General features: G+C 40.5%; 3 protein-coding genes across 3 annotated transcripts in view; all 3 read left to right on the top strand.

The window, feature by feature from the left end:
- LOC127378479 (semaphorin-5B-like) overlaps nucleotides 1-15,812 on the top strand; it is a 41,354-nt gene extending 25,542 nt beyond the window's left edge. Inside the window, exons 13-23 of the mRNA XM_051427334.1 lie at nucleotides 443-560; nucleotides 851-1,035; nucleotides 1,962-2,105; nucleotides 2,230-2,377; nucleotides 3,820-4,045; nucleotides 5,740-5,961; nucleotides 6,044-6,214; nucleotides 8,618-8,767; nucleotides 9,103-9,138; nucleotides 10,564-10,775; nucleotides 10,911-15,812. Of these exons, the coding sequence (XP_051283294.1) occupies nucleotides 443-560; nucleotides 851-1,035; nucleotides 1,962-2,105; nucleotides 2,230-2,377; nucleotides 3,820-4,045; nucleotides 5,740-5,961; nucleotides 6,044-6,214; nucleotides 8,618-8,767; nucleotides 9,103-9,138; nucleotides 10,564-10,775; nucleotides 10,911-11,072 (1,774 nt within the window). The 3' untranslated portion in view covers nucleotides 11,073-15,812. The remainder of the gene's footprint in view (nucleotides 1-442; nucleotides 561-850; nucleotides 1,036-1,961; nucleotides 2,106-2,229; nucleotides 2,378-3,819; nucleotides 4,046-5,739; nucleotides 5,962-6,043; nucleotides 6,215-8,617; nucleotides 8,768-9,102; nucleotides 9,139-10,563; nucleotides 10,776-10,910) is intronic.
- Nucleotides 1-26,842, top strand: part of LOC127378482 (ETS translocation variant 5) — a 79,443-nt gene that overhangs the window by 13,188 nt on the left and 39,413 nt on the right. The gene's annotated exons all lie outside the window — the stretch shown is intronic.
- The window catches only part of cacnb4b (calcium channel, voltage-dependent, beta 4b subunit), a 28,169-nt gene continuing 24,557 nt past the window's right edge, over nucleotides 23,231-26,842 (top strand). The window contains exons 1-2 of the mRNA XM_051427335.1: nucleotides 23,231-23,450; nucleotides 25,192-25,275. Of these exons, the coding sequence (XP_051283295.1) occupies nucleotides 23,388-23,450; nucleotides 25,192-25,275 (147 nt within the window). The 5' untranslated portion in view covers nucleotides 23,231-23,387. The remainder of the gene's footprint in view (nucleotides 23,451-25,191; nucleotides 25,276-26,842) is intronic.

Consider the following 26,842-nt stretch of genomic DNA (forward strand, 5'->3'; position numbering starts at 1 on the left):
GATTTATGAACTTGGTGCCATTAAAGAGACAAACACGCGTGGGTGGCCAAGTCTAAAACGCCCACATTAAATGCTGACAAAGATGATTATGTTAAGAGCCCCGTTTATTTTCCCTGTAAACAAAGTGCATTTGCAACTGTCAGTCCATATTCTGGCAAGACCCAGGCATTTAATGAGTACAATAAATGCAGTACCAGAATATGTTGACAACCTTACAAAATATTGTATGATGGACAGAAGTTTCTCAGTATTAGGCCCTCTAGCCCTCCTACTGGAAACATAATCAGAGTCCTTTAATACAGGGAAAAGTTATTAATTAATACATCTTGCTGACTATAGACTGTAGAAATGTGCAGACTAATAGTCACAGGCTCTGTTGCAGAGAGACTTCATAATTCTGCAACTGCAACAATTACTGACTAAATGTGTGCACTCTTACCAGTCACTGCATGGAAGCTCGGGACCCGTACTGTGGCTGGGATCACAAACAGAAGCGCTGCACCACCATCGAGGAGAGCTCCAACATGAACCAGTGGACCCAAAACGTCACTGAGTGCCCAGTAAGACACACACATGCAGTTAGCCTGGAGTACTGGACTTATATATACAATGTATTTAAATGCTTTCATTTATCAAGAGCTCATGAGTTCCTCTGTGAGAAATGTCTAAAATCTTCCACAGCTGTACATTAAGTAATAATGTTATGGTAATATTTTTGTGATACACCAATTCGGACAGTTTTTAGGGCACCAAGCTATAGATTTAGACCAGAATAGTGCATTTAGGCACATGTGACTTATTCATGTGCATTTGGCATGGATTTTAAGCCCCACTTAAATCCCCTCTGGAGGTGAGGAACCTGACACAGGATGGCGGGTTTGGTCCTTGGGCGCCATGGCAACCTTGTAACCATGATGACGGCGAGGGCTCTGTCAGCAGCTGTGTGTGTCGGTCCCGCTCGTGCGACGGACCTGTGGCCCGATGTGGTGGGGTCGGATGTAAGGGCTCAACTATCCAGGTGGCAAACTGTTCCAGGTAAAGTCCCTTTAAGTAGCGCTGTCGCAATGTACCAGTATTGACCCGCCCTAAGTCCCGCCCCTTTTTGCTCTGTGCTCCAATAACAGTTGAGCAAGCCTTGGTCAGAACTTTCTTTCTTTCCTGTACTTAGATATGCCATGTGCTACACTTGTCTATTTTGAAAGGAAAACCAAATTTTAAAGATAGTGAAAAGATAAAAGCGACAAATATGTAGTCACATCTTAAGTTAGTTTTGCAACAGAAACAAACACAAGTAGGGTTGGGGTTGGCGGTTGTTAGCTAACTTAGGCAGTTACATCTGAAAGATAATGTTGCACAGGATGATGCAGAACACTAGCTAACTAGGTAGACAATTTACATCAACTGTTATTTGGCTAGTTAGCTAATGTTTATCTAACTTAGGACGTGGTGAGATGTCGCTTTTATCTTTTCACCATCTTCAAAATTAACATTTAGCAGCAGCTAACAACTTCTGGTGCCGGAAACAAGGTTGATGAGAGTGGAGGCATATGGATTCCCACTGCACGCGTAATACGATTGACAATTGACAAACGCGTAGTTAACACAGCTGGTAAGATCATTGGTGCACCACTCCCTTCCTTCCAAGACACTTACATCACCCACCTCACCCGTAAAGCTATCTCGGTTGTGAGCGACGCCAGCCACCCCGCACACAGTCTGTTCACCCTCCTGCCGTCTGGAAGAAGGTATTGGAGCCTCTGTGCCCGCTCCACCAGACTCACAAAAAGCTTCATCCACCAAGCTGTCAGGAAGCTAAATTCTCTCCCCTCTGTCCCCCGAGGCACATCCTCCAGGCTGTCAGAAAGCCCCCCCTCCCACCCACCCACCCAACCTTCCTGCCTTCTGACAATAAAGCTGACTTTGACTGACTTTGAATTCCCATCCTGCGTTCTGTTGCTCAGGAATGGCGGCTGGACTCCCTGGTCTTCATGGGGCCAGTGCAGCAGCAGCTGCGGTATCGGATTTGAAGTGCGGCAGCGGTCCTGCAACAACCCTTCGCCACGCCACGGTGGTCGAATCTGTGTTGGCCAGGGTCGAGAGGAGAGGTGAGATCAGTTTTCGCACCAAGAGCAATATAAAAACATCCTCAGTATGGCTAGCCAACCATTAGTGCTACATGATAGAGTTAACATATTTTGGATAGGGATGACTCTGTGTCTGTGTTTCCAGGCTGTGCAATGAAAAGAAGCCCTGTCCTCTGCCAGTGTTGTGGACGGCGTGGGGTCCCTGGGCTCACTGCAGTGCTGAATGTGGAGGGGGCGTCCACTCCAGGACCAGAGTTTGTGAGAATGGCAACAGCTGTCCTGGATGTTCCACGGTACTGTAGTGCTTGTATATTTAAAAAAAAAAATGATTTTATTCTGTTCCTGGTTGATCATACAGTCAATGCCAAAAAGTCATGGTCTTTTCAAACATGATAAATACTTTATTTATACAGCACTTTTTAAAGTGCTTTACATGGTTGGAACCAAGATTTAAAACAATTAAGGAGGCAGTGAGGCTAAATAAAATCAGACAATTAAGATGCTACAGAAGTGAGGTGGAATAAATAGACCCCTAACAGTACAGATAAATACTAACAATAAAACAGATAAAACATGTTGCAAATCAACTGCGCTGAGGCACATAAATTAAAATTAAAACAATGAAATACTAATACTATATAGGATAAAAATACAATAATGATGAAAATAATTATAAAATAGATGAGACATGTCGGTAATAAAACGGTGTGCTAGACTAAATAAAATACTTTTTTTGAAAAGTTCTGTTTTGACAAGTGATTTAAAAGATGTCACTGATTCAGACCCTCTGGGCAGGCAGTACCAGACCGCAGGAGATAATAGAGTTTTAACAGAATTTGTTCAATTGAACCCAGTTATTTATCATTTATATTTGGAATTGCTTGAGGCTTTACTTGTTGGATACTGGATTATTGGGTTATTAAAATCAAAGATTAATCCCCATGGGACTTTTTTGTCTCCAATTTTTATGACCAGTTATTTTGTGCCATGCCTCCTTGGCCCTGTCAGCTATTTCTGTTGACCTGGGCTGCTTCTTTTAACCTGCTGGTGAGCAGCCAAAAAGAGAAGGTGTAATGCACAGGTTTATGGTTTCTGGGCTGGGGCTGCCCTCCTAAAAGTCAGTGATTTTAGTCTTCAGTCAAAAGCACCCAGAGTCGTTTTGTCAGTCAAATTTCTGCACTTTTATTTTTTAGCTGCGTCAAATGTGATTTTATATATGAGCAGGACACACACTTTTACTTTCTCTGACTGTCGAGTCAAATCTTCATATTGAATTCTGAGTTGGGTACAGCCCTGCAAGAATCCCTGGGCAATAAGTTCTATAGTTGTTTCTAGGGCTGTAAATATGACATGATCCCTCACCGTCTTCCCACACACAATCAGTGCTGCTTTTCAGTGATTCAGCAACTGCTTTAGAACTGACTAAAGGCATCATTGTGTTTCTCCAGCTGCAGCTTTCCATGCCATCTTAAGCTTTGCCTCTTCACAGCCACCAGAGGAGTTTAAACAGTTCCATTAAACACAGTAATTAGCTGCATAATAAAGTCCCTCCAGAAAGAACTGTAATATTTGTGCTGTTTAGCAGTCTGTATTAAGGTTGCAGTCTGTCTCTGCAAGCTGTTCATAATGAATTACTGAAACAGTGGGGTCCTAAAGCTTTGGGAGAACAGACAGCAGTAACTAGGTTTAGACTTCTGCATTAATGGTAAAACGTTTCCTCCATCTTGTTTTTCAGGAGTATAAGGCCTGTAACCTGGAGGCCTGCCCTGAGGTTCGCCGCAACACCCCCTGGACCCCCTGGATGCCGGTCAACGTTAGTCAAGATGGGTCAAGGCAAGAGCAGAGATTCAGGTACACCTGCCGGGCGCTGCTCCCCGACCCCCAGCAGCTCCAGCTGGGCAAGAAGAAGGCGGAGACCCGGTTCTGCCCCAATGACGGGTCTGGAGCCTGCCAGACTGACTGTGAGTACTGGGAATGAACAGGAAAGCTTGACAACTCTTTCCCTTCCAACTTCTTGCTCTGCAGTGTTGTTAGCAAATTACAAGTGTAGCCATGCTTTCCTCTTTTGTCAGTTTCCAGCAGGTGTTCTTGATTGTTACCATGGAAACACAGCTGGTATGGTAATTACCTACCAAACTGCAGGTATAACCAGATGCCACCTTAAAAAGACAAACTAAAAAATACATATTTTTCCTCTTACCTGCTATTTAATCTGGCTGGATTGTTTTGGTGTGAGTTGCAGAGTTTTGGAGATGTCGGCCAAAGAGTCTGCCTTCTCCCCAACATAATGGGACCAGGTGGCACCCAGCTTGTGGTTCTCAAAGTGCCAAAAAAATACATTTGAGAAACTCAACAACAATGTCTCCTTGCAGAAATGATGATACGGTTACTCAAGATACTCCACAGACCGCGTATCACAGCACAGAAGGAAGCGTGCATCTACGCATGGCCATGGGGTTCATGCTGATGGGAGCCTCAATGCCGTGCTCATCGGCTGAGCTGTAACGTGAGCTAGCTCTGTTGCACCACGGAGATAGCTAACGTTCAGCTATAGATGGCGGGTGTAGTTCAGCAGAAAGAACATAGTTCTTGCTAAAACTGCTCACGATAAGGTAAAATTTTCTTGAGTAACTGGGTTATGATTTCTGGAAAGAGACAATCTTAAATAAATAGCACTACAGGTAAGTTGAAAAATATGTATTTTTTTAAAATTTAGGGTGAACTGCCCCTTTAACGTGTGGACAGGGTGGCAAATTTTAGGTTTAAATTAGTCGGACCAGTCTAAAAACAAAGCAAAGCCTGGTCTAGCTCTATAGTCTCACATACTGTAGCTGTAGAAACTGCTGAGAGGAACTGTATCTGATTGGGCTTTAAAAGTGCTGCTGGTGGCGGAGCTCCCAGTTTGCCACAATAAACACAGCTGGTCTATTCAAAAGTAAGATGTAGCCAAACTGTATGTAGACATCAATCAGCAGATTGATTAAACATCATTGAAGCGTCATAGGGAAGCACATGTCCACTTCCTCCATCCCTCAGAGACAGGCTTTTCCTTTCCCTTCATGGAATCTGTCTTATACAAAAAAGTCAGTTTAGGTATTTAATCCAAAATAAGTAAAGCTGACAAGGTGAAAATGTCACTGTATTGTTCCATCTCATGTTTTGTAGCTGCTCTTGTCCTCTTGTCTACAGAAAAAAAACCTGAAATATTTCAGCTGGCCTCGTTGAAAGCCTCAGGAAGTGCACCTCATTCATATGTAAATTATTTGTGATTGTGGATGCCTATGTGTGTGTGGCGGGTGTATGGGGAAAACTGCTTCATTTTTCAATGTGACCCACATTACACCTCACTAATTAATGTTTCATAACAGGCTGTCTGTCTGCTGAGTTAAGATAAAATCCTGCGGTTCTTGTTTGAACTCAACTCATTCAGAACTTTAGATTTTCTGAGCAATTCTCTCATTCAGCAGGGCGGATCAAAAGGCATCAACTTTCACTCTTTTCTCTGAGTGAAAGTTGTTTAAGTCTTTCTGTTTTCTTTCTCCCTGCTCTGGCGCATTGCTTATCATGTGAAAGGAACTGAAAAAACACTATTTATGGTGCATTTTAAATGCATTTCTAATGAGGCAAATAAAAAGTGTTTTCTGTGTATTTCCAGCTCTGGTTGAAGACTTGGTGAAGACTAGTGGGCGAACTCTGTCCCAGCCCCAAGGTGTGCGCTGGGGACTGTGGGAAACATGGTCCAGCTGTTCTCAGCAGTGTTCCAGAGGCTTCCGAACCCGGAAACGTAGCTGCTCGTCAGCCGAGGGCAGGACCAACCCCAGCGCCTGTGTGGGATCCCCAGTGGAGTATCAGGACTGCAACATTACACCCTGCCCAGGTAACAGGGAGGCTCTGGCTGTTAGTTTAGTAAAAGCAGAATATGTACATTAGGTTATTAAAGTTTATTGTGTGTGTTCCAGTAAGTGGAGCCTGGTCTTGCTGGTCATCCTGGTCCCAGTGCTCGGCCAGCTGTGGGGGCGGACACTACCAGCGGACTCGGACGTGCAGTAATCCACCCCCTGCTAGTGGAGGAGACATCTGTATAGGCCTGCACACTGAAGAGGCACTCTGTAATACTCATGTCTGTGAAGGTATGACAGCTGCATTTTTGAAGATTTTTATGTGAAACCAGTTAGCTTATAGCTCATCACAAAATGTGGCTGAAACAAAAAAGCAGAGAGCTATCTTAGAGCTTTTACTTTAACCTTATAGTTACCATAGGAACCTGTCTTTACACCTCCCAATCACAGACGAGGATCCAGCTTGAAAAAATGTTGTCTAGAGGGTTGATATTGTGTCCAATATCCATTATTTTCTATTGATATTATTCATTTAGGTTATATTATCTGCAGACATAATATTCCTCTCTGCTGCTATGTTGATGACACTCTGCTTTTTGTCACACTACAACATGCAACAGAGCAGCTTCTGTCTGCATTCAAGCCTATTTAAGGTATACAAATGTGTAAAAAGGGCTTTGTAAATACTGTCCAATTAAACCTAAAAGTCAACACTTAAACCGTATAGTCATTGTTTCATTACAAGTCCAATGTGATTGACTATGGAGCCAAAAAAAGCTGTCCAGATATTTACATACAGACAACTTTCACTTACCCAGCTCCAGTTCTGGCAACCATTTCAGGGCCGCTCCTTGCCAGCATTCCCTGCTGGGGTAATGGTGATGGTTGTGTGAACAACATGAATCATTTCACACTTTTGAGTACTGGGAATAGTTTTTTTCTTCATAACCCTAATTTGCAGTGTTAATTTTTGTTCTGCTGTCTTGCTTTGTAAAGTACTGTTCTGCTTATTGTGTATATGTTGATGCGCCATAAATACACTCCGTAGATTCACGCTGTCTCCCCAGATCAAATAATGCTGTTTGTGTGGACACTGATGGGAAATCTCCTCCATTCAGCAAGTGGTGAATCAATATTTGGGTTGAGAAGGCAAACATTGTGGTTGTTAGAGCCTGTCCCAGCATGCATTGGCTGAAAGTCAGAAAAGAGACAGAAACATTTTTATACACTGACCCCAGCATGGGCAGATGCAACTTGTGTGTAGCTTTATTTTTTTGGACTTTCAAATCAAAGTAGAGACACAGAGAGCAAATTGGTGTAATTAACTTCTCATCCATTTTACACTTTTGTTCAGTAAACAAAGTAGCCCCAGCAGCCACACAAGAAGGCTGAACTGTGACTGGCTGTTGACTGATAATGACCATTGCACTGTGGCCAACATTTCTCAACCTGAACACTTGGACACCCTCCACACAGTTTTTCTGGTCACTCAGTTCCACAGGAGATGAAGGGACTTCTAGTGGCTGCTTGAATTTGTTGCTGAATACGCAGTGTTCATTTCAGGATATCTCATTACAAGAAGCTACTTTCTTCTCCTTTTTGTGTGCCCATGCAAAACTTAGTTGACTCAAACTGGAAAATCCTCTCTTGAACCACTTCTATTATGGATGTTCAAAAAACCAGTGGACATGGATTGGGTCTGGTTACATTATTGATTTAAATTCTAATTTAATACCCTTTTTAATTTTGGGGTATTTCTTCTGAAGTAGAGATACTTAAGGGTGCCATATGTAAGATTCTAAAGCATTTTATATATTATTATTTTTATATATTTAACTTTTTATTGCGAATTTGTCAACGGTTGGTAACATAACCTTCCCCGACCTTCTCAGTTATCTGTAACAGTTTGTGAACGGATTTCTCGCACACGTCCAACACAAAGTCAAAACTAACATTACTGCAAAGCTTCTGGTATATATTGTGGTTTTAGCTGTCTCGCTTGCTTGTTAATGCAGACAAAAAGCTAGCTAACGTAGCAAATGTAGCAAAATACAGTCTTGAGTGGATAAACGCAGTGTGGCTGGGTTGCAGTTGGCTGGCTAGCTTGCTTGCTCACTAGCATTATCTCCAGCAAAATACTAGCTTTACCAACTAACGTGATCCATGATACTAACTTAAGACAAACAGTGCTGATTTTAGCTAACAATAAATGCCAATGGTGTAACGATTGCTCTCTGCTACCTGAGAGAGATGCAAGGCAGGGGCAGCCAACTAGCTAACTGTAGCCTAAGCTAAGCTGCGGTTGGCTGATGGGGGGATTTGTAAACGAGAAGCTGGTTAGTAGCATGAAGTCAATGTTTCTATCTCAGCCAAGAAAATGTTTGGATATTTATGTATTTCATTTTTGTTTTACCATTTATGGAGTGTCTGTTTTGGCTTTGTTTATTGTGCAGTTTTTAAAAGATGCTTAAAACTGGTTGGACACTGAAATAGAAAACACATTTTAATATGTGTCCAAAACCAAAAGCATTGAAAGTAAAATAAAATCCACTTCCTAAATTTACAACTAAGCAGATTAACTGTTTTCACAGTTGTAAACTACCTAGACAGAAAACAAGCCACTGTATCTCACAGTTTCTCTTTGACAAACTCAAGCTTTCATTCTTTCTGTCCACTCTTTTCTTTGGTCCTCAGGTTGGGGTGAATGGACAGAGTGGGGAGACTGTGACGAGGAGGGTCTGCAGCATCGCACTCGTCACTGTGGCGAAGACCAAGAGGCTGAGGCCAGTCTCTGCCAGGGCAACCTCACCCAGTCTAGGCCATGCCAGCCTCATGAGGTGCCAGGTAAGCACATGCTTTCATTAGGAAATTGTTGAAACAGGTTTGTAATGTTTTCAACCCTCCTATAGTACATTTCTGCAGGCTGTTGCTGATATAAGTCGGAAAGATCCAGTCAGATCCGTACAAAAGTTCAATCAGACACAAAAAATGCTGACTTGTTCATTCTTTGTTAAATTAAGAAGATGAGTTAATGGAGATGTCATCATTCTGCCTACCTCGAACAGTGAAGCCTTTGAGAGAAATTAACTGATCTTGTCATTTTCGTTGTTTGATCTTTTAGAGCTGTAGGGATTTTACTTCACTAAATTGATGTTTCATTTCTTTCTGTCTCTCTCCAGTTATTTTACCCGGACAGGAGGACCAGAGCTGTGGAAGTAAGTGAAAACAACAGTTGTCTCTCAATTCTGTCTCCCCAAATTATTACACTTTGCAGACACCTTCTGTAGGTGTGTACTGCTCAATTCCCAACAGAAAATCAGCCTTCACTCTCCTGTTGCATTCAGAGTAAATCTATGCCACCTCAGTTTAATTGCGACCGATGAACACCTAGTTCTTGTTGCAGAGTTACAAAGTTATTGGCTTACTTCTTTGCCTGAGGTGTACAATACAGTTGGTGGTATATTGACTTTTGTTTGTGGCTTTTTCCCACATGTGGAATGGGACTGGACAAAGTGTGCGGTCGGTATTGGCCTTTTTATGAGGTTAGATAGCAGCCGGAGAGTCAAGTCCCAGTACGATGGACATACATACTGACAGCAGGGCTTCAGGATGCCAGTCAGTGAAGAAATCTTGGCTTTACTGGTCAGACAGCTGTGATATTTGATGTATAACTATATACAATAGTACTCTAGACCCCCTGATCCCTGAAATCTTTTCTAGATTTTGGTCAATAGCCGACTCCTCTTCTAGTGCCCTTCTTAGGCCAGATGATCAACTTTCTACATTGTGTAATATTCCTTATTATGTTGAATGTAATGTAGATATTCAAAGTCCCCAGAGGATGAACCCCAGTGCTTTGATTCTACCCTTACACCAGAATTTGCCCTTGCACATATATTGCAAGATGTAATAAATAGGCTGAGGCACATTCAAGTTACCCAGAGGAACCTTACCTTATACAGTCATAAGAGGTGGTCAATCTCGGAAGCCATTAGCTAGTGATTTTGCTTTTTATTAGTTTTTAAAAAATATATCTGCAGCTGATTTTATGCAGATATATGCAGATAGATCGTCATTCACACATATCAAATTGCTAATCAAACTGCAGAGGAAGTCTTTGTCATTTTTAATTGACACACAAGATAGAATAGCAGTCACTTGTCACAGCTATGCTGAAGTAAGAGTGTATTTTGAGTTTACAACAACCTGTAGAGCTTGTTTTCACTTTTTCTGTCAATTTCTTTGTTCCATTTTTCTGTCTCTGGCAAAGGACGTCCCCCATTCATAATCCTGACAACAAACTCTAAGGCTCAGTTGTGTTTCCAACCAGTGAAACAGCTGCCAATGAGCACATCACCAGGTCTATTTAAATCACTGACAAAAATGTTGCCAGCTATTCAGAGGTCTGGCTAGGAAAACCTGTTAAAGTTGCTGATTCGATAACCTGTTGGGTGTAATGAACAATACAGACTCTGAGGGCCTCTTACAGAGCTGTTCATCTGTCATTTTCTCTGCTAAGTTTCCCTCATGAGCAGAACCCAGTCTTTATAAACAACACTTTACTAGATTTTTCAGTCTCATTTGTTAACGATCCCTCTCCTTTGTCTCATCCTCTTCCCCTCCAACCCCTCCTCTCCCAGCCTTTACTTTGTTCCAGTTGGTAGCAGTGGGCTCGGCCAGCTTCTTTGCTGCAGCGTTACTGTCGGCACTCGCCTACTCCTACTGCCACCACCTGAACCGACCGTCGCCAGAGTCAGCAGTCATCCACCCCAGCACGCCCAACCACCTCACCTACAACAAGCAGGGCAACGCCACGCCAAAGAATGAGAAGTACATCCCCATGGAGTTTAAGGTGGGCCGGTTGAATTGTTTCATTATATACCTATACTCGATACGATAATGTAACTGAAATGTTTTAGCTTTGAAAATATGATCATATTTGTGCTTTTATGAGGACCAAGACTTCCTTTATGTCTCCGCACTACAGACACTAAACAAGAACAATCTCCACGTGAATGACGAGACGTGCAACCACTTCCCTTCCCCGCTGCCCTCCAGCAATATATTCACCACCACCTACTACCCTACCAGCCTGAGCAAGTACGACTTCCACCCAGACTCCCCCTGCAGGACCTACATGCACAGCTGAGAGGCGGTCGGGCTCTGAAAACAACCCAAACACCACCCTGAAGTGTTTCTTCATTCAAAAAGATTTTGATAGATGATCCTGTTGGTCAAGATAGTCTTAAAGTAAAGACCAAAACCATTCTAATGTTCCAGTCCAATCTGTAGATCTGTTCATCTTAAAGGCTCTGTTCACCCAAATTTATCACACAGAGAGTTTTGGCTTTGTTTGCCCACGTTTTCAAGGTGCTGACAGAAACTAAAACAACATTAAGCAACAGTTTTTCGTTTACTCTAGATAACCCACAGACCTCAATGCGAACATTTTAACAGGAACTATTTCTTCACTAAAACGTTGATCGTGTAGCAACTCAGTGTAACATTATTGGATCTTAATTGTACGAAACTGTTTTACATCATGCAAAGTTATAGCATCATGTGCAGTTTTTCATTAATGAGTTGCTACAGCATGCCAAGAAATTTGCGGTGTAGAGCGTACAGCACTGGCTTGTGAAATTTCAGTGAAGAATTGCAGCCATCTCCCCTGGAGGTGTGTATGCGCCGTATCCAACCAATTATACATACATGCTATTGTTTTCTTGTACTCGCAGACTTTGTTGCATTGCACTGACCCTTTAGCTGGTGCTGTGGAGCAAATGTTTGTTAGCCATCACATAGAGTTTGGTCATGTTTGCCTTCCGTTCAATACAGTACAATTTTTTCCCTCCCGATACCTGAACTTTGCCTATTGGCCGATAAGAGTACCGATCTGATACATGTGCGGTAAAAAAAATATACATGTGCTTTATGTTTTTAATGAGCATATACTACTAAGCCTGTATAATTGCTATCATTGTTGCATGGCTTGGCTCAGGATAAACCATTTGTCAGAATCAGAGTAGTCATGGTTTTGCTATAAAAAAAAGTGAACGGGACACTGCAGGCTCCTGTTTTGAGGCTGCATACTCACAGATCCCTGATGCCGCATTTTAGGCAGTACCGAAGGAATTTCTGATACTGGTATTGGTATCAGAACAACTCTAAAATCCAAACATTCAGTGAACAGACTGTACGTAGTCAATGAGAGCGATGCTGCAGTTCGTATTCTGGTAGTATTCTAAAGAAGAAGCGATGGCCTACAATATATATTTATCAGTTTTACGGGCTTGAATATTCTTAGATATTTGTGCACCTTGAGTACCTTGGATTTTTTTCAAATGCCTGTATTTTCACAACACTTGCAAAGTCTCCAGTGAAAGCTGCAGGCCTGTTGTTTTCTCCCATTCTTCAAAATACGGTTGCTTCTTACGTTTGAGGCAGAAGAAGAAGCAACCAATGCAAGAGATATGCAGCAGCCTTTACCCTTCCAAGAAAGAAGCATGTTTTCACTCACTCTCTGAATGAAACCAGTACCTACCTACAGTATTGGTGGGGTCCCCTTCCTCTTACTTCACCCACCCTAAGGTGCTCCATTTGTGCTCAGGGCAGTATGGAAGCAGGGTGGGACCCAGAACTCCAGGGCTTCAATTAGACTTCAGACATTTTATGTACCTGGATTTCCACTGGACTGATCTCGTCGACTGGTTGTTGTTTTTGTCCTTTCCTCATTTTCGGCAGGTGGGTTCAGAGGACTCTGTAATAATGTGAACTGTTTGGCTCAGACACTTAAGTGTGTGTTGCCATCAGTAAAGACTGATGACTGTGAGGTGTCATCCTTCACTGTGTGGAAATGGAGTGAAGAAATGAACAGAGAATTGCTTTAATTTTCATGTTTAGCAGAGTCCACGTCAGAAAACAACACTGAAGAGGACATTCTTGCCACACCTCGATTTGTACTGTACATTGTAAAAATGTTTGTTGACTTTTTTGTCAGCAGATTTTATGAATTATTTTAGTGGTGTTCATAGATGTCGCTGTTTGTGTCTGTATTTGCTGAGGCAAAATTATTTGATTTTGTAATCATGTGGGGCATTTTCTTGGTCAGTCACACTCCTCTTTTCCGAATGTTTATGCATTAAAGCTGCAGTAGGTAAGTTTTATAAAAATAACTTTTTGTCAGATTTGTTGAAACTTTCACTATATCCTGACAGTAGTACACGAGATAGATGATCTGTGGAAGAAATCAGGTTCCTCTGGCAATTCTTAGAGCTTTTAATAGCATTTGCAAGAATCCACCGCGTCTGAATAAAAACAACCAATCAGAGCCAAGAAAGAGAGTTGATTGTTGAGTTTCATTCCCAGTTCATCAGATACAGACACTTAAATGAGACTCAACTATCCTCAAGCCACCCACCCAGAATGTCAGTTTATGACCACCTGGGCACTATCTTTCTATGTAGGGTCGGTGGATTCTTGCAAAAACCATTAGGAGCAGTAAGAGGGGCCAGAAGAACCTGATTATTTCACATATTATTTGTCTCATGTACTACTGCCAGGATATAGTTATAAGTTTCAGCAAATATGACAAAACGTTATTTATATAAAACTTACCAACTGCAGCTTTAATGTTCAAAAATCACCAAATCTAATACAGCTGTAACCGTATATATTTCAGAGCCTCTCACCAGAACATAAACACACCATAAATCAGCCGCAGGCTTTTTAAATCCACACTTTTCAACTGCAGACCCATACAACGACAAGGTAACCCAGAAATGTGTATTACTGTGATGGATGAACTTGCTCATGCAGGTTTCAAGTCTCTACATTTTGTTTTTATAGGGTACTGAAATGAATGGAAAACAATGGCTGCCCAAAAGCAGGAAAAACATCTATAAGACTTTTTTTGCATGTAGAAAATGTTTTGCAGCAGTGTAATAAGTTATAACTTTGAGTTTTGTTTTTGAAAAATATGCTGAACACTAGTTTTGCCAATTAAGAAAAACAAGGCGACTATAACTGAGTTTTGTCTTACATTTCTGAATACAAGTAAACAGTGAGCAAATCTGAAGAGAACAAAAGACTAATATTTGGCGTTTTACACTCCTCAGTGTCTGCATGCATTTCATCCAGGTGCTCCAGTTTCCTTCCACAGTCCAAAAACGTGTAGATGAACTAGATACCCGATATTGTCTATAGATGTGAATGGGAGTATGAATGGCTGTCTGTGTTGTGTATGAGGTATGCACGCTCAGAGTGGGTAGCATTACAGTGCTCTTTCTGTTGCTCGTGATGATGTTGACATTATACTTACAATAGTGTTACAGGCTCCCTGTGATATACAAATTTGGTAATGTCTTGTTTTAGGGGTCTGTAATTTTAGAATCATTTCCAAGAAATATTCTGGAAAAAACAAAGAAATTTGGTTCAAATTATAGAGAAAAAAGGAATGGCTTTCACTTCATTCATTCATTTTTCCCTTATAGGAACCGTAATGGAACTGTAACCGTAATGTATTCTCTATATATGTTGAATATGCTTACCTGTAGAAATATGTTGTGACATTTATCTTGTATGCTTTTAGCATGTTCAGCTGACTCCTGAGGTTATGCAACAATTCATTGGGACCAATTGAACACCATTTCTATTTTCCCTATAATTAGTACCAAATTACTTTCTTTACAGGAAACCTCTTGGAAATTATTCTGAAATTCCACAATTGTAAAATAAAACATTTTTACAAGTCCTACTGCTGAAAGTAGTAGGCTATTAAAGCCTCTCTGTGTAGGATTTGATGAAAGACTGCACGCCCTACCATTAAAGGACCAGTGTGTGTTGGATTTGGTGGCATCTATCAGTGAGATTGCAGATAGCAAGTCCCTCACTTCACCCTCCCCTTCCAAGCGCAAAGCAGAAGCTATGGTAGCTGCGAAAAATGCTAATGGCCCTATCTAGAGCTAGTGTTTGGTTTATCCATTCTGGGCAACTGTAGAAACATGGTCCAGTGTGTAAATGTTAAACACTGGACCTTCAAAGATTGCCTATGGAGGCTTTCATGTTTCTATAGTAGCCCAGAATGGACAAACCAAACTCTGGCTCTATAGGGCCTTTTGCATTTTTTACGCGTTTCGCGGCTACTGCAGTTTCTCCTACACACCAGAATGGGAGGGTGAGGCGAGGAGGTTGTAATCTGCAACTACAGACTGGTCCTTTAAGAATCCGACCAAATTTTAGTGGGATTGCCTTATTTATGTACACTGTCACCATAATATAAAGGATTCGATGATCACAAAAATCTACACATAGAGGCTTTAAAGACAGTATTGTTAATATTTAAGTTACTCCGTGCTGTAAAATGTATATTGCATATCTTGTGTTTCTAAATTGTAAATACCATAAATGAATTCAGGTGTTTTCTCACATTTCGCAGTGTTATGTAGCATGAAACAAACAGCCCTGATGATACGTGTTCACGTTTGGGTGCTTGCGTACGAGCGACTGCATGCACTAACACTCTTACATGAATATACAGTACATGTTTGTGTAAACTGTACAAATATGTTTGTCTGATTTTGGCCCGGACAGTGGAAATATTCGTTTTCAAGGGGGAAGCCTCACTTTTTCTTTCACAGCACGCGTTGTTTTGTATTTAAAGGCCTCGACAGCCTTCTTCACAGTGAAGTCTGAAACAACATTCCACATGGGATACAGTAACTTCACAGTTCACCAATTGATCCCTAAATGGACACTTCTGCTGAATATTATTGACGTGATTTGACTTAACACTGCCTTTTGGACACTGTGAACTTTTGGTACTCTATATTTTTGTATAATGTACACTGTAAAAAAAAAAAAAAAAAAGAATAAATCAATTTTGGTGCCAGTATTTTGGTTATCCATGCTAAAAACTTGATCGCAATTTTTTTTCAAGCTTTTGGTATATATCTTGCTATTGCTAATTAATCATAAATATTGGAATAAAAATAAAAAACACTGAACACCTGCACAGTAGCTTTAACCATCTTCATCTTAATGAAAGCATTATACTTAAGGTAGTCAGACTGACTGTACCTCTGGTAGCACTTTTTAAGAGGGTACCAAAGATTTAAGGGGAAAAAAACCCTGAAAATATTCACAATTGAGAACCCACAGAAACTGCTGACGATTAATTGATTACTCGGCTGATCGTTTCAACTCCAAACGACAAAAGAAGAAGTTTAACATAAGGGTGGCCAGATGGGGCCACTGAAAATCACAGTGTGATAGAGAGTCAAAAGTGCTGCGGCTGTTATTTTCTTTAACATGAGCTATTATTAAAAAATATACATTGTGGATTGATTTATACATTATTTCATTTAATTAACTGATTTAAATAAATAATACCAGGGCACAGCGTAGCTCTCAATATCTAGTATCAGGCCCTGGACTGCCCTTGGAGGCGCCCACGCTAGACAAAACAGGAGGCTTGGTGTAAGCTGTTCAGGTTTCACTTCACAAGTAATAGAATGGATGAAAAATCTCCCTCATTCCTACAAAACAGCAAAAATATTTGGAACCACCTGGACATGGCACAACTCAATATTGACACTGTTGCTCTCCTGCCACATGTTCATATTTCTTCCTGCTGCGATACAAAAGCAAAACCTGCCTACAGTGACAACTATCCAAATTTAGAGAAAAAATTTGGAGAAAAACAAAACAGGAATAAATAAAGACATAAACATGAGAGTAACGTGTTCCTGTAAATATCACTGAAGGTCTTTGTTTGCACGTTGTAGTCTAGAAACAATCCTTTCCCTTCCTTTCGCACTCCCAATAATATGCCCCCCCCCAACAGAATGGGCATGAAGATGAGTTCATTGCTAATAGCTTTTTTTGTCCAATGGGATGTTGTTTGAGGTGGATTTGTTATTCTTTTAAGTGGTCTGACTGATGCACGATCAGGAAGACGAGGGTTACAGGGTGCTCTTTTAAGTAATTTCACTCCCTCAGCTTCCCTCACTTGTTAAATAATTCACGTTGCTTAAGAGTAGACAGGCACACAGGTAAGACCTTGAAGTCCACCATTTTGTCCTGTATACCACGGTGATTGTGGTTCTATTTTTTATGTAGGCAGGTTTCATGTAGGAGATCTTAACTGATGAATAATAGAAGAAATAGAAGCACCTAGTGGAGGGGAAGGCAGCTTGAAGCACCCTTAGATGTAACCAGAAAAGTTAACTCTTTATTTATTCATTTAAATTAGTTTATTCATTGCTGGCGTTGGCGTTGGGAGGAAAAACGTAAAAAGCAACAACAGAGAAGCAACTTCATCATTTAAATTTGCACAATAGCCCACAGATATCCCATTTGGGGCCCAGTTTTTCCCACGTGGGGCCCTACCTTTAGCAAATCCATAGTTGCTATACTGTAAAATGGACACAAAGGGCCCACGTGGGTGAGTGCCCACATGGAATCTAGCCTTCTTGGCCCCATAACCCACATATGCACTCACAGAGCCCACATGGACATAAATGTTGTGACAGAGGTCTTTCACATGGGTGATTCCTGGTGTTGTATTGTTGGGAATTGTGGAATTTCAGAGCTTCAGTCAGGTCTGTTCCTTGTCCACTGTTAATTTACTGCTGCCAATGAGATTAATGCTCGCGTGAGATAAAAGGCACCACAAGGCTCAGTTCCTGGAAATCCTGCTTTCCGTGGTCGTGGCTGTAATCCTGTTTGTCTCTCTAATCGACACTGGGCAGGGGGGTCAGTGGTGCAGCCTGACCAGGACACTGACAGCCAGCCCCTGGTAGAAAGCCACTCCCCTATTTGTGATGTCATGCTGATAGGCCCCGCCCCCTGAACAATCAGGTTTTCAATGAGCACAGAGAAACTTTCCACTTTCAGCAGATGAATGTGAAAACATCCTTCTAGTGTCAAACTCTGCACGTACATAATTCAAACATCACACTGTAGGAACAAGGAGAAAAACTGATGGTGGGGGACTTAAATCTCTGTTTTATGAAAGGTGGTTTGCACTCTTACCCGTCTACTGCCAAATAGTTCTCACATCATCGCTCTGAATAGACTGCACTCTAGTGTTTATTGTTCGTAGTCCAGTGAGCAGCACTGCTCTGCTGTCTGAGAGTTTAATCTGCTGGTAAAACTACGGGCTCACCGAAATAGACTAGCACTGTATTTATTCATTTATTCATCTGAATGTCTTTTTTCCCCTCCCATTTTACAAGTGGAAAAACTGGAGCGAAAGTCCATAAATATTACACATAACATAGAAGATGTACTCATACTCGTAAACGCATATTTTCATGCTGCCCACAAACTCTTTACATATTTTAATTTCTTTTATTTACTTCATTTTTGAAGAATAAAGATTTATATAGAAAACAGTTTTTGCTGTTTTTGTGTTGAGTAATTCAATCGTTCTTTCAGCACCATGGTTGTATTTTTGTGATTTCTTATAAATTCTGAGCCAAATGTGGCAAACCCTAACCCCAACATTTTGCTTTCATCTGAACCATCTTTTAACACATGCATATATAATTCTGTGGGGGGGGGTTTGGGGGGTCTGCCTGAGGGGTCAAGTTCAGGGCAAGACAATAGCTCAACAAAGACCTAACCCTAACCCTGGAGCTTTTTGAGGATTGTCTGTTAACCTGCTGTACCATAATACACAACCTAATCAAATCAAGTATTTGGAAATAATACTGTGCTCCTGTTTGATAGCAGTAAATGTATTCAATAAGGGAGTCAGTTGCACTACTGTAGCTTGTTGTTGACATCTACTGACCAGTCTAGTAGACTAGTCTACAGCCATGTAAGCAGCTCTGTGAGGCACAGTATATTGCCTGGAGCTAGCATAGATGGCAAACGTACATACATTCTTAACTCAAGGAGAAGTACAGATACTTTAAAAAAGACTCCTGTAAAAGTAAAAGTATCGATTCAACTTCTTTACTCAAGTAAAAGTAAAAGAGTTGTCTTGTTGTCGTCTCATGTACCGGTCTTGGTGTTGGGATGATAGAATTAGCCTGTTTTTAAGGAGTAGAAAGTAGAGAGTAGAACGGATATTTGTGTAAGAATGGGAAAAGTCAGAAAAAGAAATACTCAAGAAAAGTACAGATACCTGAAAAACTTCTGAGAGCTAATAGCTAACACTAGCATGGCAACATATTCACAGTGACAATGCAAACATGCTGTTTAGCGAAATAATGTCCGCCATGTTCACCATATTAGTTTAGCGTGTTAGCTTGCTGATATTTGCTAATTAGCAGCGTTTGAATTCTAATCTGAGCTTTGTGGTCTCTAACTAACGTTGGGGCGCAGATAGAGAAATAATAGCCTAACGGGTGCACTTTCCATGGGAGAGAGAATTCTGCCCTTTTTGGTATCATATGAAAGTAGGCGCACTATGTAGCGCTTCAGTAGTGGCGGGATGCAATGTTTTACGACCTGTAAATTTGAAGTTGTAGTACAGAGCAAGCAGTCAATACAGAATCTAAGAGAGTAGTAGCTAACGTAGCACAACGTTAACGGAAATAGGATTTATTACATTGTAAAATGCAGTATTTGTCATTAAATAATGGTTGTGGTAATGTATCAGAGACCCGCACATGGTAGCTCAGACTGTTTCTTATGGGCTCCCGCTGGCTCCCACATAACTCAAACCCTAAGTAGTAAGTAAAGCTAAAGCTGGGGCTGATGGGAATGCCATTACTTATAATTATATAAACCAAACTATTGGACAAATTACACTTTTACTTGACCTAAAGAGGACATGACTGTGTGTACGGCTACCAATCAGTCCAATAGTTGTTGAGATGTTTGTGGTGGACCGACTGACAGACCATTGCACTGCTAAAAAGAGAGCAAAACAGCTTAATCCTCCTACTTTAAACTCAGCTAATCCACCGCATCCACTTGTTAGAAGATTTGTCTGATCAAAGTGTCTCTAAACACGTAAAGACATAAGTCCACGAAACAAAGTGGGTCCTTTTCATTTGTTCAGTGGACGATATTAGTGTTCAGAGACACAGAGAGCTGTCACCGTGACATTTGTCGCTTCTGAAACTGCATATCACATGCTTCTCCTGTACAAACCACAGATAAAGTTACTTTTGATATCCGTGCCACTGGACCATGATATTTTTATCCATTCATCCAGAGTCAGGTAATAAAGTGGTTCCACGTACATAGGTTCAACAGATGGCTTAAAGGAGAACATGGCTATTTAAAGCATAGTGACTAAGATATTTTGAGGCTGTCCATATAACTGCTTTGAAGGCCAGGTGAGTGCACACACACTCAGGTAAAAGCAAACCACACATGTGAACCACTCAGCGTCTCGGATGTCTGAATCAGTGGAGATGGATGGAGGAGCTTGGCTGATCACCGGCAAAGTGTTCTTGGTTATTTCTGTGCACCGGCAGGGCTGAAAAGAAAAATGACTGCTGTTAGCGTCGCAGCTTCTAAAAGGAACATGTAAAATGTGCCTGTAGCTGTAGCTCTGCAGGGCTTTGTTGCAAGTGTACTGCATCACAAACCAAATGACACGGGTGTTATTTGTCATTTGTTCAGTTCAAGTGGTAGAAGGCAAAGTAAAATATGTTTGATTTTTTAGATTTTTCCAAGTAGCTCATTTGAAAACATATTTAGCTTTTTTTTGCTCATTTCATTGTCTCCCATATTAATGTAGAAAATAAAAACAGAATTTGGTGGCTTATACTTGCATATAACATCTTTTTACATACAACACACAACATAGCAACTGACCAAATACCAAAGGGTTAAGTAATTGTATCTCAATTCAGAGACTACATTGTTTGAAGGATGCAGCCCATGAAGGTACTTCTGAATGGCTGAAAGCTACGGAAATCTACGGAAGTAGGGGAGCGGCCACATTGGTAGAAGGTTAAATATATTTTCTCAACAAATGAAAGGGTCATTTTGAGATGAAATATTATGGAAATATTAAAATATTATCTAAGAAGACTACCTTTTGTTTTCCTGAAACCGTTTTCAGAATAAAATTAATTTTAATTAATTAATTTTTAATTCAGACAACAAGAGTTTTTTTCTTTCCCAAACTTTACTGAACTTTAATATTTCTGCAACCACAGATTATTGTTATTATTTTTATAATTATAATTTTTATAATTTAAAATGAGTCAAAAAGGCCGTTCACAATTCATAGTTAAGCACACCACAATATGAGCAGCAAAACACTTGAAAAAATAACTGCAACCATGGCCGCTCTTGGCTTCCATAGATACCAGTGGTGAGTTGGGACAAATTCCTCAATATCTGAGTTTATTGCAGCTGTGGTGTTTCACATAAAATACATAAACAGTTCCCCAGGTTGATTGTAAACACTTTATATTAACATATATGTACTGGCAAATATAGCCAGACTGCTAACAAATACACCATGCAGGTGTTAGTACTTAATATATCATATCATTATACATGACATAATATTTACAAATGTTAAAAAGGATCCCCAAATGCCTTCTTAAACAATTTACCCTCGCACAATATATTTTGGATATGTGGAGGTTTATGTTTAAACATTAGAATATCAGAAAAAATAATTATTCAGCATTCCTACACAATAAACGTTAAAGTTTCAACCCTAAACATGATGAGATTAACAAAAAAAATCCACACAAGCTTATGTCTCAAAAACTCTTACAACAAAAGTATATTTAAATATTATGGATATTAAATATGTAGTGTTGCAAACAGAAATACACTGTGTTCTTTATTAATATATATATTATGGAACATCACCCTCGGTACCTGCAGCAGTGAAAACCGGTCTCCCTGCACATGACAGTGGGGGCTAAAAACATCCTCAGCTGCTTTTATCTTAATAATGCTGCCATCTGCTGGGCAAAGGGAGAGACCGCATGGTGTTTCCTCAGAAGAAGAACCTGCTGTGTTAGTCTCATACACAGTATAACTAACATTAACATTAGCTTATAAAATAAAGACACATTTAAACTCTCCTCCTTTTCCATACCACTGCTATAAACATGTGTATAAACAGCATATACGTGTTTTATTTACAAAATAACAACATTTTCTCAAAACTCTGAACAAAAAACATACACTACATATACTACAAACATAACAAATACATAAAAAACGGTCAAAAGTCAGACATAGATTCAATACTTATGCAACATACATAAAGAAAAAAGTCACATTACTTAATTTTAAAGGGTCACAAGCCCCAAAATTTTGGAACCATCAACAACACAACGCCAAAAGAAACCTAATAGATATGCGTGTGCCTGATTCGTACCATTATATCTTTTTATATTAGAGGAGACACTACAGGTGAACAAAATAAACTAATAGATATCACCATGAAATGTATGTTAGGACAATTATTATTTGTATTCAGGGGCTTGTCCAGAGGGGCTGGCCTGGGGTGGCCACCGCTGAAATGTGATTGGTCATTATCCTTACCTCTGCCACTCCATCTGTTTTTCAGAGGCTGTCTGTTTTAAAGCAACCGTAAAGATATTGGAATCATATGAAACTTGTTGACTGAACGCATCCGTGGTATCAGCAATGTCATGCTAGCATGTCAGGAGGTGAGGTAAATAACCCCCCAAGAAATTGGGGCGATGGAAAAACTGACATTTTTAAGGGGATCTCTTGACCTCTGACTTCAGGATCTCTGAATAAAAATGGGTTCTATGAGTACCCACAAGTCTCTCCTTTGCAGATATGCAAGGTGTTTTTACACAGTTTGGGGTAAAAACAAAACAGTTTTGTGGTATATAGATGTGTTATTTTCATCGAGTGTATTTGAATATTTCTGCATACTAGGAATTGGAATTGCATAAATTGGTAAAGCTGAGACACATACTTCATGCCAACCCTGCATAAGTCAGTGCCCCTCCTGTGCCACCCACCCCAGTCAAAAAAGTCTGGAAACGCCCCTGTTTGTAAGTTTGTAAAATGATGCATTATCTAATACTAACTTTTGGTGAGATTTACAGAAGCAACAGAAGCAAAAGTAATGTTTCTTTCTTGTCTTCTTCTTCTTCTTCTTCTTTTTTTACAATAAATTGTAGCCTAAATGTGTCTCATTAATTAGCCCACTCTATGTTACTGCTTTGAGCCTAAAATAGTTACCTTATTCCTCATTATTGTCTCCTCAGGCTAAATTTAGGTCCCCCACCACCCCCCCGGTTTCTAAAATAGTTCGGTCCATCATTCAGGCGCATCTGCTGTTGAGTGGCGCGAGCGGCAGCAGTGTGCATGAACCTCCCAGCGCGCGCAGCAGGAACAAGCGAACACCTGTCTCGAGGTGGACAGATAGCGGCGGCTCGCGAGCGCTCATGTTCTTCTGTGTGGCGTGAAGCTGGAGCACGCATCCCGGAACCCGCCACCCCTCCGCTGGGCTGGACCGGAGCAGCCAGCCCTCTGGACCGATGTCCTGGCCGAAATGTCCCGACACATCTACATACGGAACAAGATTGGCGAGGGCATCCAAGCGCCTATCTTTCAGGTCGGTTCATTTTAAGCTAATAGCTACTTCAGAAAACACGACGGTTTTTACTTTGCTTAGCAGACTGCAGGCAGCAGACACATACAAGAAACCCACTGGTCCTTTATGGACGAAGAAAGAAAACACTTTAAAAGCTTGAGTTTAGCTGTGAATTTGGCACAGGTTCCAGGTTACATTAAAATACAGTGGAGACGGGGGCTGGTTGACACACTTTATAGCAAGTGAAAGTCTCCGGTAGAAACCTTTGTAAGTCTTTTACTGAAAAGTTTCCTGCCAGAAAATACGCCATAATTGAGACTGTGACAACTTAGGCTGATATATGACTGTTAGCACGGATTGCAGTTTGTTCATAGACCCATTCTCATGAAAACAGTGATTAATAGTAATAACGTCTGTTGCTAAATACCCAGCTGTATGCTGTATGGTCATGGACATAAATTAAATACAATATAAAGATTAAAAACGACGTAAAATATGCTTTATTAGACATTTATTTGCCTCATTGATACATTTCCATTGTTTTGACCTTCTTGACATGCAGAAAGTCTCTTTATATTTTCTGAATTTTATTGTTAAGGTTTTCTTTTTTTGGAATAACCAACGCCATTATGATTAGTATTTAAAGGGTTATCAGGTTATTGATTGAATAAATAACTCAGAAGACTGAGTCAGCCATGTTCTTGAGGACTAACGTGTGCACAGATGTTTGTTTCTCCCAATTCCTTCTGAGCTGACCCAATATACTACATCAAATATTCACAATAAAAACTCACTTTCTTGAAATACAACATCTGATTCCACTTGTTTTAAAAGTTACACTGTAACCTTCCCATTAATCCTTCAAGATTTTGTCATTCTCTTTATCATATCATAGCACCATGGTGGCCAATATCAGTAATAAAAATGTTATTGAAACAAAACACTGTTACACTTTATACCAAATATACCAGATCTTGAAATATTTTCTTTAAGGACTTTAATGTTGTTTCAGGTGTGTAATGTGTTGAGTGCCTCATGCAAGTAGCAGAGGTTCTGTCTGCAAAGAGAAGGGAATGTATCTTTTTATTAACTGATAACTAATTTTTCAGCTTAATTTATCATTAGAGGCTACATGCTGATATTAATAGCCGGGTATTCATAGACTTCGCTAACTTGGCTTTCGACTGGTGGCTTGAATTGAGAGACAGAAGAGAGATGGTGACCCAGATTAATGGCCCTGTTTTATAAATTCAGGGAAGTAGGCTCTGACTTTTTAACGGTGACATTGTCATTAACTCTGGAGACTTGAACAGAAATGGGGCAAATCACTGGCAGATAATTAATTTAGCTCCCTGGAGACGAACTCTGCTGGTATATTTGGAGTTTTTGGAAGAGGAATAGAAAGAAAGAAAGAAAAAGTAAGAAGGTAAGGAGAAAAGTAAGTAGGCAAGACAAACACATAATGCAGTATAAGCCACATTCGGTCGTGTCACACGTCTTCTGGGTGTTGTTGCATTCATATTAAAATGTGGTTAGCTGCTTGTGAAGTTGACCTTATTCTACTGTTGACATCAGAGCATCAGCCAAATGTCTAAAGTGGATGTGCATGAATGTCACCTTGCATCGTGTATTAGCCGGATGTGGCTTTATTGAACGCTTCACTCACATAACAACAGACGCCCAAGAAGAAAACTTCAGAGACGTATTGTAGATAAAAAGTATTTCTGCTGGTTGAGACCTTTTTTTTTTTAAATGTACGCAGGTGAATCGAGGGACTTATTCCAGGAGGAGCCGCCTCAAGCGTTCTGATGGCAGCACCACCTCCACCAGTTTCATCCTCAGACAGGTACTGATATACAAACAAAGGAATAGGATGTAAGATAGAAATCAGTGTCTGTCACTGGTTGTAAACAGTTTGGATTGTCATGGACATTTTAAACTATTTATCAAAGGTTATATATGAGATTTAAAACATTAATATAGCAGCAAACAACTATTAGCTATATAAAGATATAGTGGAGTCGTGGTGTCCTGAGCAGAGAATGATGTCACTGTCCCTCTGCCTGTGTTGCTATCGCAGCCTCTGTGGTTTGTTTACAAAACCTGTCTGGCCATCTGGTCATGTTAGTGTAAAAGTATGTCTCTCCATCTACATCTGAGTAGAGCGACTGAAACTGCTGTATTTCTCACCTACCTCTGTGGATTAAGGATTCATTTCAACCAAACCAGAGTTGATGTTTGTCAGAAGAGTTAAAAGTCTAACTAAGAAATGTCTACTTTTGTCTATGGCGTGTGGCGGTGAGTGATTAAAGTGAGTGTTAAAAAAAAAAAGGTCTATCTCTGTAGGGATCCTTTCCATAGTGTTTTCAGACACGTAGAATACCAATCTGAGCCTGTCAGTGGCAAGAAGTTAGTAAACGTTCTTTGACAGTCAAATTTGTCCCCAAGGATTAGCTAACATTATACTGCAGCCATTGTAGCTCGTTTTGTGGCTATTTTCTCATCTAACTCAGTGAATCAAGGATTTTCCTTTGACCAAACCAGAGTTGGTGATTGTTGGAAAGTCTAACAAAGACGGTGAGTTTCATTTTCTTTCTGTCCAGTTTGTAGTGTGTTTCATGAATATCTGTGGGGTAAAATGACTGGTTTTGTCAATGGAGTCTGGTGGGCCGTAGTGCACATTTTCTTTTGGTCTGTGATGCCGGTGCTCTAGTGCATCACCTAGTGGCAAGTGAATATTGTATAAATAACCTTAGACAGAGGATTTGTTACATTCAAAGGTTCACTTTCAGGGTAACTACATATTGCACATGGAATATTGCATTTTGCATCCCACGGTTTTCTTCTGAAATGGTAACACGGTTCTTCTAAATCCTCAAGAAAAACATCATTCATGACTCTTCTTCACCATCACAGTAATGCTGGGAGACCTGAAAGTGTTTCCACAGTTTGAGGAGAGTGTATGACCTGCTTATAAATATAGTCATAAGAGTAGGATGGTCAGGCCATGTTTCCATAGTAAATTAGACTCTTTCTTATAGTTAACCTTCTGTGCACATTGTTTATGGTTAAATGCACCCTGTAGAGTTCGTGACCACTATGCAGCAATGTTTAGATGATAATTTTTCAGAGATGTTTGTGTCACATCGTCCACCATGACATGTATGAGAACACATGTGCATGACACAACCACCGCACTGACTTGATGCACATCACTGTCGACTGCAGAGGGCAGTGATTCACTGCCAGTAGACGGTAGCAATGTACCAGTTAAAGAGGAGACTGAGCAGGTTTTACAGATTTGTCGTACACAAAGCATGTTTGTCTAATACAAAACAGGCCCAAAGCATACAGAATATGTTGAATTACAGGGCCATTCAAATGTGCATGCATTGCCAGGTTATCTCTCTGTA

The sequence above is a fragment of the Dicentrarchus labrax genome, unplaced genomic scaffold (genome assembly GCF_905237075.1).
Source record: "Dicentrarchus labrax unplaced genomic scaffold, dlabrax2021, whole genome shotgun sequence".
Classification (NCBI taxonomy): Eukaryota; Metazoa; Chordata; class Actinopteri; family Moronidae; genus Dicentrarchus; species Dicentrarchus labrax.